At 43.2% G+C, this 20,961-nt stretch overlaps 1 protein-coding gene and 1 non-coding gene across 5 annotated transcripts in view; both read left to right on the top strand.

The window, feature by feature from the left end:
- The window catches only part of LOC120876731 (folate receptor alpha), a 42,062-nt gene extending 22,935 nt beyond the window's left edge, over positions 1–19,127 (top strand). The window contains exons 1-5 of one of the 4 annotated variants that reach the window (XM_040258762.1): positions 15,340–15,768; positions 16,852–17,025; positions 18,063–18,251; positions 18,364–18,499; positions 18,651–19,127. In XM_040258762.1, coding sequence (XP_040114696.1) covers positions 16,876–17,025; positions 18,063–18,251; positions 18,364–18,499; positions 18,651–18,937 — 762 coding nt within the window. In that variant the 5' untranslated portion in view covers positions 15,340–15,768; positions 16,852–16,875 and the 3' untranslated portion in view covers positions 18,938–19,127. Of the gene's footprint in view, positions 1–15,339; positions 15,769–16,339; positions 16,425–16,851; positions 17,026–18,062; positions 18,252–18,363; positions 18,500–18,650 lie in introns of those variants that run through there. The other 3 variants (XM_040258760.1, XM_040258761.1, XM_040258759.1) reach the window with 3 other exon arrangements.
- Positions 3,113–3,185, top strand: TRNAG-CCC. Its single transcript has one exon. It is a non-coding gene; the product is annotated as a tRNA-Gly (tRNA).
- Positions 19,128–20,961: the final 1,834 nt, after the last annotated feature.

Raw genomic sequence — 20,961 nt, forward strand, 5'->3', positions numbered from 1 at the left:
AGCTGGACCATAAAGAAAGCTGAGCACTGACGAACTGTTGCTTTTGAACCATGGTGTTTACTCTTGAGAGTCCCTTGGATTGCAAGGAGATCAAACCAGTCAATCCTAAAGGAAATCAATCCTGAATATACATTGGAAGGACTGATGCTGAAGCTGAAGCTCCAATACTTTGGCCACTTGATGCAAATAACTGACTCGTTGGAAAAGACCCTGATGCTGGGGAAGATTGAAGGCAGGAGGAGAAGGGGATGACAGAGGATGAGATGGTTGGATGGCATCACCATCCAACTCAATGGGCATGAGTCTGAGCAAGCTTAGGGAGTTGGTGATGGACAGGGAAGCCTGGCCTGCTGCAGTCCATGGAGTTGCAGAGTTGGATATGACTGAGTGACTGAACTGAACTGAAGGGATTCTAAGTCTTCTCTGGCACCACAATTCAAAAGCATCAATTCTTTGGCACTCAGCCTTCTTTATGGTCCAGTTCAGTTCAGTTGCTCAGTCGTGCCTGACTCTTTGTGACCCCATGAACCACAGCACACCAGACCTCCCTGTCCATCACCAACTCTCAGAGTCCTCCCAAACCCATGTCCATTGAGTCGGTGATGCCACCCAACCATCTCATTCTCTCTCATCCCCTTCTCTACCTGCCCTCAATCTTTCCCAGCATCAGGGTCTTTTCAAATGAGTCAGCTCTTCCTTCCCATCAGGTAGCCAAAGTATTGGAGTTTCAGCTTCAGTACTTCCAATGCATATCCAGGATTGATCTCCTTTCGGATGGACTGGTTGGATCTCCTTGCAGTCCAAGGGACTCTCAAGAGTCTTCTCCAACATCACAGTTCAAAAGTGTCAATTCTTTGGCACTCACCTTTCTCTATAGTCCAACCCTCACATCCATACATGACTACTGGAAAAACCATAGCTTTGACTAGACGGACCCGTGTTGGCAAAGTAATGTCTCTGCTTTTTAATATGCTGTCTAGGTTGGTCATAACTTTTCTTCCAAGGAGCAAGCATCTTTGAATTTTATGGCTGTAGTCACTATCTGCAGTGATTTTGGAGCTCCCCAAAATAAAGTCTGTCACTGTTTCCATTGTTTCCCCATCTATTTGCTATGAGGTGATGGGATCTGATGCTGTGATCTTAGTTTTCTGAATGTTGAGTTTTAAGCCTACTTTTTCACTCTCCTCTTTCCCTTTCATCAAGAGGCTCTTTAGTTCTTCACTTTCTGCCATAAGGGTGATATCATCTGGATATCTGAGGTTATTGATTTCTCCCAGCAATCTTAATTCCAGCTTGTGCTTCATCCAGCCCAGCATTTCTTATGGTGTACTCTGCATATAAATTAAATAAGCAGGGTGACAATATACAGCCTTCACATAGTCCTTTCCCGATTTGGAAACAGTCTGTTGTTCCATGTCCAGTTCTGACTGTTGCTTCTTGACCTGCATACAGATTTCTCAGGAGGCAGGTCTGGTGGTCTGGTATTCCCATCTCTTTCAGAATTTTCCACAGCTTATTGTGATCCACACAGTCAAAGGCTTTTGCATAGTCAATAAAACAGAAGTAGATATTTTTCTGGAACTCTCTTGCTTTTTCGATGATTCAATGGATGTTGGCAATTTGATCTCTGGTTCCTCTGCCTTTTCTAAATCCAGCTTCAATATCTGGAAGTTCATGGTTCATGTACTGTTGAAGCCTGGCTTGCAGAATTTTGAGCATTACTTTACTAGCATGTGAATGAGTGCAATTTGTGGTAGTTTGAGCATTCTTTGGCATTGCCTTTTTTGGGGATTGGAATGAAAACTGACCTTTTCCGGTCCTGTGGCCACTGCTGAGTTTTCCAGATTTGCTGGCATATTGAGTGCAGCACTTTCACAGCATCATCTTTCAGGATTTGAAATAGCTCAACTGGAATTCCATCACCTCCACTAGCTGTGTTCATAGTGATGCTTCCTAAGGTCCACTTGATTTCACATTCTAGGATGTCTGGCTCTAGGTGAGTGATCACACCATTGTGGTTATCTGGGTCATGAAGATCTTTTTTGTACAGTTCTTCTATGTATTCTTGCCACCTCTTCTTAATATCTTCTGCTTCGGTTAAGTCCATACCATTTCTGTCCTTTATTGTGCCCATCTTTGCATGAAATTTTCTTGAAGAGATCTCTAGTTTTTCCCATTCTATTGTTTTCCTTTATTTCTTTGCATTGATCATGGAGGAAGGCTTTCTTATTTCTCCTTGCCATTCTTTGAAACTCTGCATTCAAATGGGTATATCTTTCCTTTTCTCCTTTGCCTTTCACTTCTCTTCTTTTCTCAGCTATTTGTAAGGCCTTCTCAGACAATCATTTCGCCTTTTGCATTTCATCTTCTTGGGGATGGTCTTGATCACAGCCTCCTGTACAATGTCACAAACCTCTGTCCATAGTTCATCAGGCCCTCTGTCTATCAGATCTAATCCCTTGAATCTATTCGTCACTTCCACCGTATAATCATAAGGGATTTGATTTAGGTCATACATGAATGGTCTAGTGGTTTTCCCTACTTTCTTCAATTTAAGTCTGAATTTTGCAATAAGGAGTTCATGATCTGAGCCACAGTTAGCTCCTGATCTTGTTTTTCCTGACTATATTCTCCATCTTTGGCTGCAAAGAATATAAACAATCTGATTTTAGTATTGACCATCTGGTGATGTCCGTGAGTAGAGTCTTCTCCTGTGTTGTCACAAGAGGGTGTTTGCTATGACCAGTGTGTTCTCTTGGCAAAAGTCTGTTAGCCCCTGACCTGCTTTGTTTTGTACTCCAAGGCCAAATTTGCCTGTTACTCCAGGTATCTCTTGACTGCCTACTTTTGCATTCCAGTCTCCTATAATGAAAAGGACACCTTTTTTTGGTGTTAGTTCTAGAAGGTCTTGTAGGTCTTCATAGAACGGTTCAACTTTAGCTTCTTCAGCATTCCTGCTTGGGGCATAGACTTGGATTACTATGATATTGAATGGTTTGCCTTTGAAATAGATCATTCTGTTGGTTAAAATTAAAATGTAAAATTAAAATTGCAATGAGGTACTATTTCATACCCACTAGAATAGTTACAATAAATAAGACAGGCAGGGACTTCCCTGGTGGTCCAGTGATTAAGACCCTGTGCTCCCAATGCAGAGGGCCCAGGTTCAATCCCTGGTCAGGGAACTAGATTCCATAGCTAAGAGGTCACATGCTGAAACTAAAGATCCCACATGACGCAACAAATATCCTATGGGCCACAACTAAGACCCGGTACAGCCAAATAAATAAATACTTAGGAAAAAAAGACAGCCAATGACAAATGTTCACCAAGATGAAGGGAAACTAGAACCAGCCTGTATTGCTAATGGAAATGTGAAATAGCACAATCCTTTGGAAAACAGTGTGGTAGCTTCTCAAAAAGTTAAGCAAAACCCATTGATTCTACTTCTAAGCAACTACTCAAGAGAAATGAAAATACAAATCCACAAATGTGCATGTTCATAGCAGCATTAGTCATAAAAGCCCCAAACTGAAAATAACTTCAATGTCCATAAACTAGTGAGTAGACAGACAAAATGTGTTGTAACCATACAACAAAATGCTATTTAGCAATAAAAAGTAATGAACTATTAGTACACGCTACGTTATGGGTGAACCTTAAAAACCTTATGCTAGGTGAAAATCCACTAGTCCCAGAAAAGGCAAACTTATAGAGATAGAAAGTAGACTAGTGGTAGCCTGGGGCTGGATTTAGGAACAAGATTAACTATAAATGGGCATAAGGAGGGATGAAAATGTTCTAAAGCTCATTTATGGTGAGGTTGCACCACTCTGGAAAATCATTGTAAGCATTAAATGTGTAAATGTTATGATATGCAAAATGAACAAATGCATGGGTGAATAAATGAATGATTGCCTATAGAATACACTCCCTTGCAATGGCAGTATATAAAGAATTTTACACATGTCTGAATTTCTGTTTAGTGTATTCATGAGGGGATATATTCTAAGGAATTTAGTGACTGGGGCCATAAAAGTCTATCACCAGAGCCAAACTCTATTCCATCATGAACTTTGAGGGATTTGTTGGGCCAACGTGGCAATAAAGGAGGGAGTCAATTATTGGAATAGTTGTAGACGATACCAGCGTGGATGCTTAGGAGAGTGGTCCATTGACCAAGAATTTTTTTTAGGGAGAATGTTTATTGTGGTTGGCACAAGTATGGTCTACTAAATTGAGGGTTAGAGGCCACAGCCAGGAGAAAGAAAAAGGGCTGTATCATATGACTAATCAAAAAAAGAACATGAAGCACATTACCAAAAATACCAACAGAATGACCACAATCATAGAGCCTTCATCAACTTCCCTAATTCTTTAAAGGTGATTTCTGATTACCTGTTTGTATGTTGAGTCTGTCTCCATAGAAGTCTCCTTCTTTGGGGCTAGAATTTTTCTGGAAATTGCAAGTTCCAAGGCTCTGACAGGTTAAATCATCCAAGCGTTAGTTTATGGTGGTGACATCAGATTCATGAGTCTATTTTCCAGTCAGTCAATTATGGTAGGATCTTTAGAAAAACAAGAGGAGAGAAGAGAAACCCTTGTTAGCAGGAACTAAGATTTGGTCAATCTATTAATTTTTAGTATCAGAATAAAAGAGAGAAGAATTTTCACTCGGGTGTAATTTCAGGTTGGTGCAAAAATAATTGCATTTTTTGCATTGGAAATGATGTTAGACAAAAAGCAAATTTGAGCGATTTTTTAATTCGAGTTCAAAATGGGTCATAAAGCAGCAGAGAGAACTCACAACACCAACAACACATTTGGCCCAGGAATGGCTAATGAACATACAGTGTAGTGGTGGTTCAAGAAGTTTTGCAAAGGAGGTGAGAGCCTTGAAGATGAGGAGGGTAGTCGCTGGCCACCGGAAGGTGACAACAACCGAGAGCATCATCAAAGCTGATCCTGTCACAACTACATGAGAAGTTGCTGAAGAGCTCAACATCGACCATTCTACAGTCATTTGGCTTTTGAAGCAAATTGGAAAGATGAAAAAGCTCAATTAGTGGGTGCCTCATGAGCCGACTGCAAATCAAAAAATCATTGTTTCAAAGTGTCATCTTCTTATTCTATGCAACAACAATGAACCGTTTCTTGACTGGATTGTGACACGTGAAGCAAAGTGGATTTTATATGACAACTGGAGATGACCAGCTCAGTGGCTGGATTGAGAAGCTCCAAACATGGTTACTGTTTGGTGGTCTGCTGCCTGTCTGATCCACTACAGTTTTCTGAATCCTGGCGAAATCATGACATCTGAGAAGTATGCTCAGCAAATTGATAAGAGGCACTGCAAACTGCAGCAACTGCAGCCAGCACTGTTCAACAGAAAGGACCCAATTCTACTCCAGGACAATGCCCAGCCACACATCGCACAACCACGCTTCAAAAGTTGAACGAAATGGGCTATGAAGTTTTGCCTCATCTGCCGTATTCACCTGACCTCTTGCTGACCAACAACCACTTCTTCAAGCATCCTGACAACTTTCGCAGGGAAAAAGCAGGAGGCGGAAAATGCTTTCTAGGAGTTCTTTGAATCCTGAAGCACGAATTTTATGCTACAGGAATAAACAAGCTTATTTCTCACTGGCAAAAATATGTTGATTGTGACTGCTCTGATTTTGATTAATAAAGGTGTGTTTAGGCGTAGTTATAATGATTTAAACCGCAATTTCTTTTGCACCAACAGAGCATGAACCTACTGCCGACTGCTGTATTCCACGAGGTCTCAGTTGATGGCTGTTTTGAGGAGAACATATTATTAGAACCTGGAGAGGGAGAGGTGGACAAGGAGAGTCTGTCTTCTTGGCCAGTTTAACCAGCCTGTTTTTTATAATTCCATTTGTCCTCTCTATTTGCCTCAGCTCTGTAAATGATGCACAGTGGATGTATTTAGAAATCTTGAGGACCTTACAGCCCATTTTGTAAGTTGTACATGAAAATTACTATGAATAATAGAAGGTCATCTTAGAATAAAATCATCCTGGAAATAGATTTGTTGACAATCATCATGCGAACCCTTACTTATGAAAATGAGTGTGCTTTTTACTCATCTGGGAAAGTCCACAGTCACTAAACATTCACAGTCATAATCCATTACCTTGCATAAAAATCCTCTAGAAAGGATGAGTTCTTTTCTTTGCTCTAACATCTTTCTTCACAACATGAACACGATGTACAGGGAAGCTCTCATAATACTGATAAGCAGGATTTTAAAACATGGAGCATACCAGTTATACCTATTTTTAGCATCCTTCTTTGTCTCCCTTGTCTCCTTCTTTACTTATGAGTGCTGTGCCAAGAGGGAGCAAATTTTTTATGTATTCTAGCAGCTGTCTGGTAAGTTCCAAGATGATTTTGGTATAAAATATGTCTTGATAGGTTTATTTTTCTGAATTTAGGACCTGATCTTAGAGAAGGGAAACAAACAAGAATAGTGTTGTCAGGAAATAGCCTCACTCTTGGCTATATTATTAATATGACAACTATATTTTGTAATAACCTGTCACTAAGAGTTTAACTTCTCTAGAAGTGAGGGATCCTACTATTTTATGTTATATCATGACCTAAGAGCATGATGCAAGTTAGTACAAAGCCCTCAAAATTAACATGCTTTTTGAAAAGTGAAAGTTCAAATTCAGGGACTTCCCTGGTGGTCCAGTAGTTAAGAATCCACCTTCCAGTACAGTGGACCTGGTTCGAGCCCTGGTTGTGGACCCAAGATTTCACAAGCAGTGGGGCAACCAAATCGGATTCTGGAACTACTGAGCCCATGTGCTCTAGAGCCCACGCACTGCAACTAAGACCCAATGCAGCCAAATAAATATAATAAATATATATATATATATTAAGTAAGTTCAAATTTAGGTTGGTAAGGACGTAACTTTGCTATACGTGCAAAACATATAGGAAAAACTAACTTATTATTCATTTTAACAGTAGACTGTATACTCAAAGACCAGTTTACTTACAAGTGACCAATATTATTTAAAGCTTTATGCTTCTTTAAATAGAAGGAATCTGAAGAAGAACTTCTGGAATGACAGAGTCAGAACATCTGAAAATCCACTCCTCCATAAAAGCAGTAACACTGGAAAAACTTGTCAAAACCAACTTTTCCAGAACTCTGGAAATTAACCAAAGCTTTCAAAAATCTAAGGAGAATTTATTCAAGAAAAATTGCTGAATATCACTAGGAACAGTGAACTTTGTGGCATTTTTATTTGCTTTTTCCCATCCTCCTCTCCACAACACCACGATAGTATCCAAAATCAGCAGTCTCACAACTCCTGCTGCTGCTGCTGCTAAGTCACTTCAGTCATGTCCGACTCTGTGCGACCCCACAGACGGCAGCCCACCAGGCTCCCCCGTCCCTGGGATTCTCCTGGCAAGAACATTGGAGTGGGTTGCCATTTCCTTCTCCAGTCTCACAACTCCAGTAACTACAAAAACCAGTGACCTAGCAGCCACTAGAGGGGGCAGAGTGGGTGTGAAACTCCCCAAAAAGCTCTGTTCCGAGAGAACTGTCACTGCTTGATCTATCTGGAAGCTCTGTGAAGAGCCCCATTCACAGGGCTTGTCTGACTCAGAGCCCACGCAGTGAGGAACCCCATCCCCTGGTGTTTGTCTAAACAATCAACAGCTAATTAGCTAATTATTTGACATCCCAGCTTCCTACCAGTTGTGGCAAACCAGAGGCATGATTAAAAAAAAAAACAAAAAAACTTAAAAGTAATATTAGGGAATGAGAAGTTAAGAGAGAGCTTTAAAAAGCTTTGACATCTACTTGGGAATCCTAAAATTTATGTGCATTTGCAGAACTGTATGTCCAGGAAGTACCTGAGAAGGCACCAGTCCCTTAACTCTGGTGACCTTGAGGCCTTGCTCATGCAGGTAGTGACGAATAAGGCAGAGTAAACTGCTAGAGCATTTGAAGCTTGCCTGAACCAACATATAGAGTCCCTTAGCAAAGACTAGGAGACATTGTTTCAAGGCATTTAAGGAAAGCTCTGTCCAATCATTGGCTGACAACTGAGCTAACCAGGCAGAAACTTCAGTGACTACCATGTACCAGAACAGACTTTATAGAAGTAGTCCGTGAAAATCAATAAACAAATAAACAACACTAACATAGCAAGCTCTGGTTGAAAAGATATGATTTCTGAAGTTGTCACATATATTATTTTAAATATTCAGTTTTCAGCAAAAAATGTTGGACATACAAAGAAATAGAAAAGCATGTCCCAAGCAAAGAGAAAAAAGTAGTCAATAAAAACTGTCCCTGAGGAAGCCCAGATGTTGGACTTATTAGACAAAGATAAGATATTAAGATAGAATACCTTTAAATCACGTATTATAAATAAGACTACAGGAAATTGGGTCTAAGGAAGTCAAGGAAAATATGAAAATGACATCTCACCAAATACAGAATATCCATGAGATATAAATTATTTTAAAAGGAAATAGAAAATTCTGGAGCAGAACAGTACAATAACTGAAATTAAAAATTTACTAGAACTTCCTCAACTTGATAAAGAATATCTACAAAGAGCACTAGAGCTAACATCACATGTCATGAGAAACTTGAGGCTTTCCCAAAAAGAATGTCTCTCCTCACCACTCCTTTTCAATAGGATACTGGAAGTTCTAACCAACGCTTAGGATGAGACAAGAAATTAAAGCTATACAATTTGGGGATGGAGAAATAAGTGTCTTTGTTAGTAGACGACATGTTCGCCTACGTAGAAAATCTGCAAGAACTGACTAAAATAACGCCTGGAACTAGTAAGTGATTATAACAAGGTTGGAGGACATAAAGTCAATAAGCAAAAGTCAATCTAGCCTTCCCACATACTAGCAATGAGCAGTTCGGGTCCGACTCTTTTCGACTCCAGGTCAGAATACTGGAGTGGGTAGCCTTTCCCTTCTCCAGGGGATCTTCCCAACCCAGGGATCGAACCCAGGTCTCCCACAGTACAGGTAGATTCTTTACCAGCTGAGCCATGAAGGAAGCCCAATGAACAGTTAGAATTCAAAATTTAAAAAATATATATATTATGTTATGGGACTTTCCCAGTGGTCCAGCGGTTAATAATCCGCCTGGCAGGGAACACAAGTTTGATCCCTGGTCTGGAAAGATCCCACAGGCCACAGAGCAACTAAGCCCTGGCACTACAACTATTGAAACCCTCAGGCCTATAGCACGTGCTCCAAAACAAAAGATATCACCGCAGAGAAGCCTGCACATTTCAACTAGAAGCAGCTCCTGCTCCTCACAACTAGAGAAAGCCCACAGGCAGCAAAGAAGACACAACACAGCCAAAAATAAAATAAAGAAATAAAAATTTTTAAAAGATCAAAACTTATTGGATGCAGCTAAAGCATTGTTTAGAGGGAAATCTAGAGCTATAAAAGCCTATATTAAAAAAAAAAAGATTTTAAATCAGTAACCTAACCTATTACCTTAAAAAAATAAAAACAGACTAAGTAAAATAAAACAAAATAAACTCAAAGCCATCAAAACGAAAGAAATAGTGAGTAAAGCAAAAATAAATGGAATAAAAGATAGAAAAACAACAGGGAAAATGAAGAAAACCAAAAGTTGGTTCTCTGAAAAAGTCAACAAAATTGATATGTCTTTAGCTACTTTGATTTCAAGAAAAAAGAGAGAAGAATCAAAGTATTTTTATTCTCACAGAAATAAAAAGCATTGTAACAGAATATTATGAACAACTGTAAGTCAATAGATAACATAACACAAATGAAATGGACAAATTCCTAGAAAAGCACAAACTATCAAAGATGACACAGAAATAAGTAAAACATTTAAATATACCTATAGTGAGTAAAGGGGCTTCACTGGTGGCTCAGACAGTAAAGAATCTGCTTGCAATGCAGGAGACCTGGGTTCAATCCCTGGGCTAGAAAGATCCCCTAGAGGAGGAAATGACAACCGACTCCAGTATTCTTGCCTGGAGAATGCCATGGACAGAGGAGCCTGTCAGGCTATGGTTCACGTGGTCGAAAAGAGCTGGACACAACTGAAGTGACTTAGCAGGCATAAAAAGTAAAGAGATTGAATTAGTTTTTTAAAAATCAATTAGTTACTTAATTTTGACCATGCCTTGGCATGTGGGATTTTAGTATCTGGATCAGAACCTGCACCCCCTGCAGTGGAAGCTCAGAATCTTAACCACTGGACCACCAGGAAAGCCCCTGAATTAGTAATTTTAAAACTTCCTCAAAGAAAAGTTCAGGCCCAGATGGCCTCAGTGATGCATTCTACCAAATGTTTGAAGGATAATGAATACAAATCCCTAGCAAATTCTTTTTTTTGTTTTTGTTTTTTTTTTCCCTAGCAAATTCTTAAAAAAAAAAAAAAAAAAAAAAAGGAGAGAACATCCCCCAACTCATTCTATGAGACCAGTATTACCCTGATATAAAATGAAACAATATCAAGAAAAGAAAACTACATCTTTTATGAATAAAGATGTAAATCTCAACAAAACATCAAAGAATTCAGCAGCATATAGAAAAGGATTATACACCATTACCAACTGGGAGAATTTAAAGAATGTAACTTGGTTTAGCATCTCAAAATCAATCGATTTAATACACTATATTACTAGAATAAAATACAAACCACCTGATCATCTCAGTGGATGCAGGAACATCATTCGACAAAATCCTTTAATCAAAAAAACAAAATAAAACACTGAACCAACTAGGAATAGAAGGGATTTTCCCCAATGTGATAAAGGACTTCTATGAAAAACCCACAGCTAACATCCTGTTCTAAGCCAAAAGGCTTTACCCCTAAGATCAGCAATAAGACAATTATAACTCTCATCTTGCTGTATAAAGGTTGTAGCTAGGGCTATTAGTGAAGAAAAAGAAATAAGAAACACACAAATTGGAAAGCAAGAAGTAAAACTATTTTTACTCACAGATAACATGACATTCTGTATAGAAAATCCTTAAGAACCCTCAAACACATGATTATTAACAAGTGAGTTCAGCAAATTTGAGGAGACTCACACTTCCTGATTTCAAAACTTACTACAAACAATAATAAGACAGTGCAGGAGCCGCAGAAGATAGATAGGATAGAACCTAGAGCCCAGATTTTTGACATCAGTGCCAAGACAATGCAACAGGGGAAAGAATAATCTTTTCAAGAGATGTTGCTGGGGCACAACTCAATATTCACATGCATAAAAATTAGGTTGAAACTTTATTTTATACCACACACAAATTAACTCAAAAATGGATCAAAGACCTAAACATAAGAGCGAAAACTATAAAACTCCATAAGAGAACTTAGGGGAAGAGCTTCAGTAATTTCTTAGATATAGCAAAATTAACCAAAAAAAAAAAAAAAAAGATAAATTGAGTTACATCAAAATTTAAAACTTCTGTGCAGCAAAAGATAAAAGAATAAAAAGGCAACATACAGAATACAGAATCAGAACATATGTCTGATAAGAAGTTAACCCAGAATATATATTGAGAATTCCTATAATTTAACAACAAAAGAAGTGTAAACTGATTAAAAAATGGGCAAATAACACAAACAGATGTTTTTCCAAAGAAGATATACAAATGACCAACAAGCATATGAAAAAATGTTCCACATTACTAATCATTAGAGAAATGCAAAATAAAACCACAGTTACATATCACTTCATACCCACTAGGGTGGCTATTATTAAAGAAACAAACAAACCAACAGAAGATATTAATACATTCTGGCCAGAATGTGGAGAAATTGAAATTCTTATACACTGTTGGTAGAATTATAAAATTGTGCATCCATTTTAGAAAACAATATGATAGTTCCTCAAAATTAAAAATAAAGGGACTTCCCTAGTGATCCAGTCACTAAGACGCCAAGCTCCCAAGGCAAGGGGGCTGGGTTTGACCCCTGATCAGGGAACTAGATCTCACGTGCCACAATTAAAAGTTTGCAGGCTGTGACTAAAAGACCCTGCATGCTACAATTTAAAAAATTAAAAATAGAATTACCATACAATCCAGCTATTCTACTTCTGGTTATATATCCAAAATAATTGAAAGCCATGTCCCAAAGAGATAATTGTATACCTGTGTTCACAGTAGCATTCTTTAGGATACATTCCTGGTGGTCTAGTGTTGGACTCGGCACGTCCAACTGGTAGGGAAACTATGATCCCACATGCCACGTGGAATGGCAAAAAAAAAAAAAAGACAATGTCTTGGTAGCATTCTTCACAACAGCCAAAACGTGGAAGCAGTTCAAATGTCCAAGGATGGATGAATGGATAACATATTATCCATTGTAGTATACATACAATGGAATATTATTCAGCTATAAAAAGGAATGAAATTCTGACATGTGGATAAACCCTGGGACATTCAGTTTAGTTCAGTTCAGTTCAGTCGCTCAGTCGTGTCCGACTCTTTGCCACCCCATGAACTGCAGCACGCCAGCCCTCCCTGTCCATCACCAACTCCCGGAGTTCACTCAGACTCACGTCCATCAAGTCAGTGATGCCATTCAGCCATCTTATCCTCTGTCATCCCCTTCTCCTCCTGTCCCCAATCCCTCCCAGCATCAGAGTCCTTTCCAATGAGTCAACTCTTCGCATGAGGTGGCCAAAGTACTGGAGCTTCAGCTTTAGCATCATTCCTTCCAAAGAAATCCCAGGGCTGATCTCTTTTAGGATGCACTGGTTGGATCTCCTTGCAATCCAAGGGACTCTCAAGAGTCTTCTCCAACACCACAGTTCAAAAGCATCAGGACATTAGGTTAAGTGAAATAAGACAGACACAAAAGGACAAATAATGTGTGACCCCAATTATATGAGGGAAAATCACTGCAGATGGTGACTGCAGCCATGAAATTAAAAGATGCTTGCTCCTTGGAAGAAAAGCTATGACAAACCTAGAGAACATATTAAAAAGCAGAGATGTTACTTTGCCGACAAAGGTCCATCTAGTCAAAGCTATGGTTTTTCCAGTAGTCATGTATGGATGTGAGAGTTGGACTATAAAGAAAGCTGAGCGCTGAAGAATTGATGCTTTTGAGCTGTGGTGTTGGAGAAGACTCTTGGGAGCCCCTTGGACTGCAAGGAGATCAAATCAGTCAATCCTAAAGGAAATCAATCCTGAATATTCATTGGAAGGACTGATGCTGTGGCTGAAGCTCCAAAACTTTGGCCACCTGATGCGAAGAGCTGAGTCACTGGAAAAGACCCTGATGCTGGGAAAGATTGAAGGCAGGAGGAGAAGGGGACGACAGAGGGCAAGATGGTTGGATGGCATCACCGAATCAATGGGCATGAGTATGAGCAAGCTCTGGGAGATGATGGACAGGGAAGGCTTGCGTGCTGCAGTCCATGGAGTTGCAAGGAGTCGGACACGACTGAGCGACTGAACAACAACAACAAAAAGAGTAGCCAAATTCATAGACATAAAAAATTGAATGGCCATTGCCAGGGAGCGGGGAGAAGAGGAAATGCGGACTGCTGATATACTCGAAATAGAGCTTCTGTTTTACAGAATGAAAATGGCCTAGAGATGTGCTGCACAACAATATGAATATACTTAACACCACTGAACGATAAGCTTAAAATAGTTAAAACAGTAAATTTTCAATAGTCTATACTTTACCACATTTGTTTAAAAGGCTAAAAAATTGCTTAATTATGTTTACAGATATGGAAGATGGTGAGGTATTTTATCAGATTCGAGACAATTTTTCTCTGTGACCCTTGACTTCTATACCTCAACTTCTAGCTGGTTCATCTGGCTGCTCATAAATGAATCTGATTTCTGCCATTCAAGCCTTCTCAAGCAACCTAAATGTCCATCAACAGATGAATGGATAAAGAAGATGTGGTGTGTATACATATGTTTTCACACACATAAATGCACACACAGGGGCTTCCCTGATAACTTGGTCAGTAAATAATCTGCCTGCAGTGCAGGAGACCCAGGTTTGATCCCTGGGTTGGGAAGATCCCCTGGAGAAGGAAATGGCAACCCACTCCAGTATCCTACCTGGAAAATCCCATGGACAGAGAAGCCTGGTGGGCTGCAGTCCGTGGGGGCAGAGTCGGGCATGACTGAGCAACACTGAAGAACTGATGCACACACAATAAAATATTACTCAGCCATAAAAAAGAATGAAATATTGCTATTTTCAGCATATGAATGGATGTACAGATTGTCACACTAAGTAAAATGTCAGGTAGAAAAAGACAAATATTGTATGATATCACTTATATATGGAATCTAAAAAAAATACATTACTGTGTGGTGTGGCTAAAATAATAATAATACAAATGAACTTATTTACAAAATAGAAACAGAGTCACAGACATAGACAACAAACTGATGGTTACCAAATGGGAAAGGGGATAGAGAAGAATAAATTAGGAGTATGGGACTAGCAGTTACACACTTGTAATAACCTACAATGGAAAATAATCTTGTAATAACCTACAATGGAAAAGAATATGAAGATGTATACCTGAAGCTAACACAATATTATAAATCAACTATAGTTAAATTGGGCTTCCCTGATGGCTTAGACAGTAAAGAATCTGCCTCCAGTGCAGGAGACCTGGGTTTGATCCTCAGGTCAGGAAGATCCTCTGGAGAAGGGCATGGCAACCCACTCCAGTAGTATTCTTGCCTGGAGAATTCCATGGACAGAGGAGCCTGGTGGGCTACAGTCTATTGGGTCGCAAAGAGTTGGTCGGACACAACTGAGTGACATCACTCACACACACAGTTAAACTGAAAAAAAAATTTTAAGCCTACTCAGTATATGACAGACTTTTCGACATATAATTCTTCACAGTTTTCTTGTGAGCAAACTGAGGCTGAGAAAGATTCAGTAATATTTCCTATAGCTGTGGGAGAGATGGAGCTATCACTGGGTTCCATCCTGGCTGCAAAGCCTGGGTTCTTCCTCACTAGGTCCCATTCCCCTCAAGTCAGCACTTGGGGTCAAAAATTCAGATCCCCTCTTGGAGATGAGCAATCATCTAGATTTTTTAAAATTCAATTTGTATTTGTTTTGGCTGTACTGGGTCTTCATCACTGCTCAGACTCTTCTCTAGTTGTGGAGAGTGGGGGCTACTCTCTAGTGGCAGTGCGCAGGCTTCCCATTGTGGTGGCTTCTTTTGTTGAGGGGTAGGGGCCCTTGGGTGTGTGGGCCTCAGGAATTGCGGTTCCCAGGTCTAGAGGGCAGACTTCAGTAGCTGTGGTGCCCGGGCTTAGTTGCTCCGAGGCACATGGGATCTTCCCGGATCAGGGATTGAAGTTGTGTCTCCTGCATTGGCAGGCGGATTCTTTACCACTGAGCCACCAGGGAAGCCCACTCTAGATTTTGATGAATGTTGAATGTGTAGACCCTGGAATGACTAAATTAACAAATAGACGAGTGTAAACAAGAATGGCTCACTTGACAGACTAAAGGAACCTGGGAGAGGGTGGGATCCAAAGAGAGGGAAGAGCAAGAGAAGATCTGAAAGAGGAAATTGTATCTATACTTACCAGAGCTCTTAGTCAGTCTATCCTGCGCTGAGGACGCAGACCACAGAGGACAGCCTGGCAGCTTGGAGCTGCTGCCAGCCTGGAGAAAGGCCAATCCAGTCAGAGCTGCGTGTGAACCTCGTATCAAAGGAGGCTCAGGCAAGTTGCAGTCAGGAGAGTCGGCAGGTTGGCACAGAGGGCAGGGACGCATCTCTCTTTAGAGAGAGCACTCTCTGTGGGGAAAGTGACTTAAGGGGGAGGAAATTGGAGGAGAGCTCCAAACACAGAGCCAATGGAAGTGAATTCCAGAAAGAATTTTTGGAGAGTCCCTTGCCAGGGCTTGGGGATCAACAACATGGGGGATGGTGAGGGAGAGGGAGTTCATTATCAATTCTTAGGTCCTTGGTGACAGAGTCTAAAGGAACAGATCTGTTATGCAGGAGGTAGGTGAGGGGGTGGAAGGTGAGGGGCAGTCATGAACAGAGTAGGGGGCTGTCACTTTTGCTGGGTGTCTCCCATGACTTTAAGTTCTTGTCTGATCAGCAACTCCAATGTGGGGGACTTTTATGCTGTCCTCGGATCTTGCATTTGTTCTTTGAAGGATAAAGGCAGGGATCTGGTTAATTTGTCCAGAAGTCGCTGAGGAGGCCAGAGTCACGATAGAAGGAAATGATTTTCAGAAAATAGGGAAGGAAAAAGAAGTCTGAGAAAGCAAAGCTGTCTAAAAACAACCCCCCTCGTCATTTCTGTATCATTTAACCATCACCATCCTGTGTGCTACCTCGCTTGATCCTCATGCTGAACCTTAGAACTCAGCAGAGCTGGGTCACTGCCATGCCAGGGTAACAGGGTTTCTAAGCTGGCATGGAAACCTGGGTGATCAAGGGTGTGAAGGCAGAGCACTTGCTGGACACAGGATGAGGCTGTGTCCTCTTCCGGAGAGTAGAGCATGGACCTGAATTATTTAGTTACTTTTCTTGGGTCAATCCAGAGAGAAGGTAGGGGCACAAGGAGTCTCCTCCAACTTGGGAAGTTTCCCCCAGGGAATCTAATCCCAGATCCCCTTTTGAGTCCCCCAAGCCTACGGTGAGGGAGCCGCTGCCCTTGCCAATCTTCTCTACTCCAGCTTCAAGGAGCCTCAGGACCCCAACACTGAAGGAACAGGGTCTGACCCCATCCTTCACTGTGGAGTTGGGGAGACTGAGGCAGGAGGCAAAGGGGGGACCCTGCGAGGGGCTCTCTCCCTTCAGACTTTGGTCTCCTCCACAGCTGCCTCTGCAGGAAAGGAAAGAGATGTCCTGGAAACTGACACCACTTCTGCTGTTTCTGGGTTGGATGACCTCTGTGTGCAGTGCCCGGACCCGGACAGACCTGCTCAACGTCTGCATGGATGCCAAGCACCACAAGGCAGAACCCGGCCCTGAGGACAAGCTACACAACCAGGTGAGGATGGAGTGTGGCTCTGGGTTGGGAGGGGGCTTGTTCAGACAAGGAAGAGGAAGTCAGGGTGGGGGGGGGAGGGGTTGAGGGGTCAAGCCCTTCCACTACACACACACATCCTGAGTTACTATTGTGGGAAAAGATGAAGGCAGGATGGGGGTACAGTTGATGTGATTCTAGAGGTGGCCTGCTCAGAATAGGATCCCATGTTGGCAATAATGTGGAATAAACACTTACTGAGCACCTCCCAGGTGTCTTGTGTGTTCCGTGCATGGTTTCATATTCCCAGAGGTCCTGCGATATGGGTAAATGATGTTCTCCTCCACTTGATACAAATGAGGAAACTGAGCTCCAGAGAAGCACATGGACACCCAGAGGATTTGGTCAGGACTTGCCCCTGTGATGGGGTGGGGGTTGAGGTGGGCACTCCCAGGGGTTTAAAAGGTGAGAGACGTCAACATATATTACTGCATGCTGTAATGCAGTACACCTTTCCTCCTTTGCTCGAAAAGCCACCTTGCAATGAGGCTTAACACAACCACCCTCTTTCAAATTTCAACAGTCATTCCATATTTCTATTCCCTGCTGTTATTTTATCCATATAATTGATCAGATCCTGATTTTTTTCTCTTTCAGCTTCTTATTGTCTCCTTTGACCAGAACATATATTTCTGCCCGTTTTGTTCTCTTCTGCATTCCTAGCATCTTGAACAGTAACTTGTATAAAATAAGTACTCAGTAATTATTTTTTAAGGAATAAATAAATTACTTTGTATCAAGTGTCAAGCACTGTATAAACGATAGCTATTGTCTTCCCAAGACAGGGCTTCTCCCTGGCTCTCACTGCCCCCATCAGTCTTGTAACTGTGTCTCCCCCAAGACAGGAGTTTCTGGAGGCCAAGGACAGAACGGTCCTAACAGTGAGCATTCTTAGGACAACCTGCCTGAGACAGGACAGCAAGAAGAGCCAAATGGGAGGAGGCTGGAGGTGGTAGAGTGTGTGGTCTGGAGGCAATTAGTCTCATGTCTTCCCCACCCAGTGCACCCCCTGGAAGAAGAATGCCTGCTGCTCTGCCAGAGTCAGTCAGGAGCTGCACAAGGACACCTCCTCCTTGTATAACTTTACCTGGGACCACTGTGGCAAGATGGAACCCGCCTGCCAGCGCCACTTCATTCAGGACAACTGTTTGTATGAGTGCTCACCCAATCTGGGGCCCTGGATCCAGGAGGTACTGGGGTCTCCCTCCTTCCACCCCAGCAGGCTGCCCCCAACTCAGTCACAGCTGTTCCTACCAACATCCCTGGCTAACTGAGCCTCCCTGCCCCTACCTTCTCCCCCAGGTGAACCAGAAGTGGCGCAAAGAACGGTTCCTGAACGTGCCCCTGTGCAAAGAGGACTGTCAGAGCTGGTGGGAAGACTGCCGCACCTCCCACACCTGCAAGAGCAACTGGCACAGGGGCTGGGACTGGACCTCAGGTGAGGGCTGGGGGGGCGGGGAGATGGAGATGTGGGGTGGAGAAAGGGGGTCTGAGGATTTGGGGTTGAGCAAGGATTCCTAGGGGCGGCCAGAATTAAGCTTTGGGCCTAGGGACAGAATGTATGTGCCCACTCTCTCTCCCCCCTGCAGGATCTAATAAGTGTCCAAATGGGACCACCTGCCGCACATTTGAGGCCTACTTCCCCACACCTGCAGCCCTGTGTGAGGGCCTCTGGAGTCACTCCTACAAGCTCAGCAACTATAGCCGGGGTAGCGGCCGCTGCATCCAGATGTGGTTCGACCCTGCCCTGGGCAACCCCAACGAGGAGGTGGCGAGATTCTATGCCTTGGCCTTGACTGCTGAGGCCTGGCCCCAGGGAATTAGACCTCTCTCTCTCTGCCTGGCCCTGATGCTGTCACTCTGGCTCCATGACTGAGTCCAGCCTGTCCCCAGGTTTGATGACCAGGCTGGGCTCAGTTCAGCTCCCACAAATGAGGAAGCCATCAGCATGCTTCCATTCATTATCCATCCCTTTGTCATCCAGTTCCTGCTCCTGGGTGGGGCTTGGGGTTTCTCTGACAGCCAGTTCTAATAAATAGACCAACACCTCTGAGTCTGATGAATTATTTTGGTTCTGAGTTTGTGTGTGGTAGAGGGCAGATTCCATAGTTTTTGGATTCCTTCAGATTAGAGAAACAAAACATAAGCTTGTTCTGCTACTCACCATGTGAAAATGAATCAGTTGCTTGACTTTTCTTAAACCAGTTTCCTTCTCAATAAAATGAAGATAATTATCCTTCCTTCTCTCATAGTTGTGAAATGTTGCCTAGAAAGCATGTGTGCCCAGTGCCTGCACATTATTAGTCCTCAGGGATCCTGTGGCCCTTGTAGCCCCAAATGAGAGAGCCAAGTCCAGGACTTCATTATTTATATTGGGTCCCAGAGGAAGGCCTTTTCCCCAGGTTCTGTGCTCCCTTCTGCTGATATGGGAAAACTGGGGATTGGAGTCCAGGGGTGTGTGTGTGTGTGTAAACAAATTCACCCATGATACTGACTGAAGGGGCAGCGTTGGGGCTTGGCACCTCAGAGAAGAGGGCAGTCTGTGAGGTTCCTGCAGAGCAAACACTGCAGATTCTAGCCCTAGTTAAGCCCTGCTGAGTCCTGGAAGCCTGGCTGGAAGAGGGGCGGAAACTCTTAGGGCTTCTCAGAGGCAGGAACTATCCCTAACACCTTTGTCCCCTCCAGGATTGGTAGGTGTGCCTCTCCTGGATGACTGCTCTGCCGTTACACAGCCCCCAGTACTGGGCCTCAGTTTACCTCAGGGTCTCCAGCTTCCCCTTGGAGGAAGCCTTTGTCTCCACGTCCCAACCACAGTTATCCTCAGAGAGGGGCAGTTACCTGCAGGTACCTGAATGAGAACTCCAGGCAGGTGGTGTCATCAACTTGAAACTAGAAGCCAGGAGTGAAGACTCAGTCTAGGTCTCTCTCGCCTCCTCATAACAAGAGGTAACTGAAGGGGGAAGTTGGCCACAGATTAGAGGACGAGTAATTGGGTTATTGGAGAAGTCTTGAGACACTGTTTCGCGTGTGGGTGGGTCTCAGTCATTATGTTTATCTAGTCTGGAAGGCCCTACCGACCCCTCTCCACGTCCCTGGTTTTGCTCCAGGTGGGTAAAGTCACTGTATATTTGAAACAGAGAAAGGAACTCTTTGAAATTGATCCAGACACAGATTCTATTCAGCAAAGTGAAAGTTCCCAGGTTAAAGGGGATCCTCTGACAGCGGCCTGAGTTGGCGGCAATGGGAACCAGGCGGGAGGCCTGTGCCTTTAAGGATCCAGGGGGCGGAGGGGCGGGGCAGGAAGCGGACTCCCAGGAGACGCCGCCACCGGCTAGGTCTTTTTTTGGGGAGGGGCGGGCCAGACCCTGCTAGGAGCGGCCGACCTTTCCGGGCGGCCCAGGGGCCCTCCCTCTCTTGGTGGGAGGGGAAGAGGCCAGGGGACGACGGAGCGAACCCGGTCTAGGGAGCTCCTGGCTCCGCGTCCCGCCCACAAAGGCTCAAGTTTGTTGACTTGGAGGGAGTAGCTGGGGCGGGGGCGGGTGCTAATAATACCCATTCGTTCCGCCGCCGCGCTTTACAGTTTACACAGCTGTCACCTTCGTTACTCCTTAATTAATAATAAAAATAGCCGCCTTTCGGGAGCGCCCGCTGGATGCCGGGCCCCGTGCCGAGAGCTTTACAAGCACAGTCCCGTGGACTCTGCCCTCAAAACGTTATCCCCATTTTACAGAGCCGGAAGGCGAGGCTCGGAGAGGCGCCGTGACCTGCCCGAGGTCAATCGGCCGGTCAGCAGCTCTGGGATCAAGGCGCTGGGCCCGGGCGAGGCGGGGCGCGCGGGTGCTACCCCCGGCTCCGCGGAGAGCCGCGGGGGCGGAGCGGCGGGCGGGGCGGAAGGCGAGG

The sequence above is a fragment of the Oryx dammah genome, unplaced genomic scaffold (genome assembly GCF_014754425.2).
Source record: "Oryx dammah isolate SB20612 unplaced genomic scaffold, SCBI_Odam_1.1 HiC_scaffold_17, whole genome shotgun sequence".
Lineage (NCBI taxonomy): Eukaryota > Metazoa > Chordata > Mammalia > Artiodactyla > Bovidae > Oryx > Oryx dammah.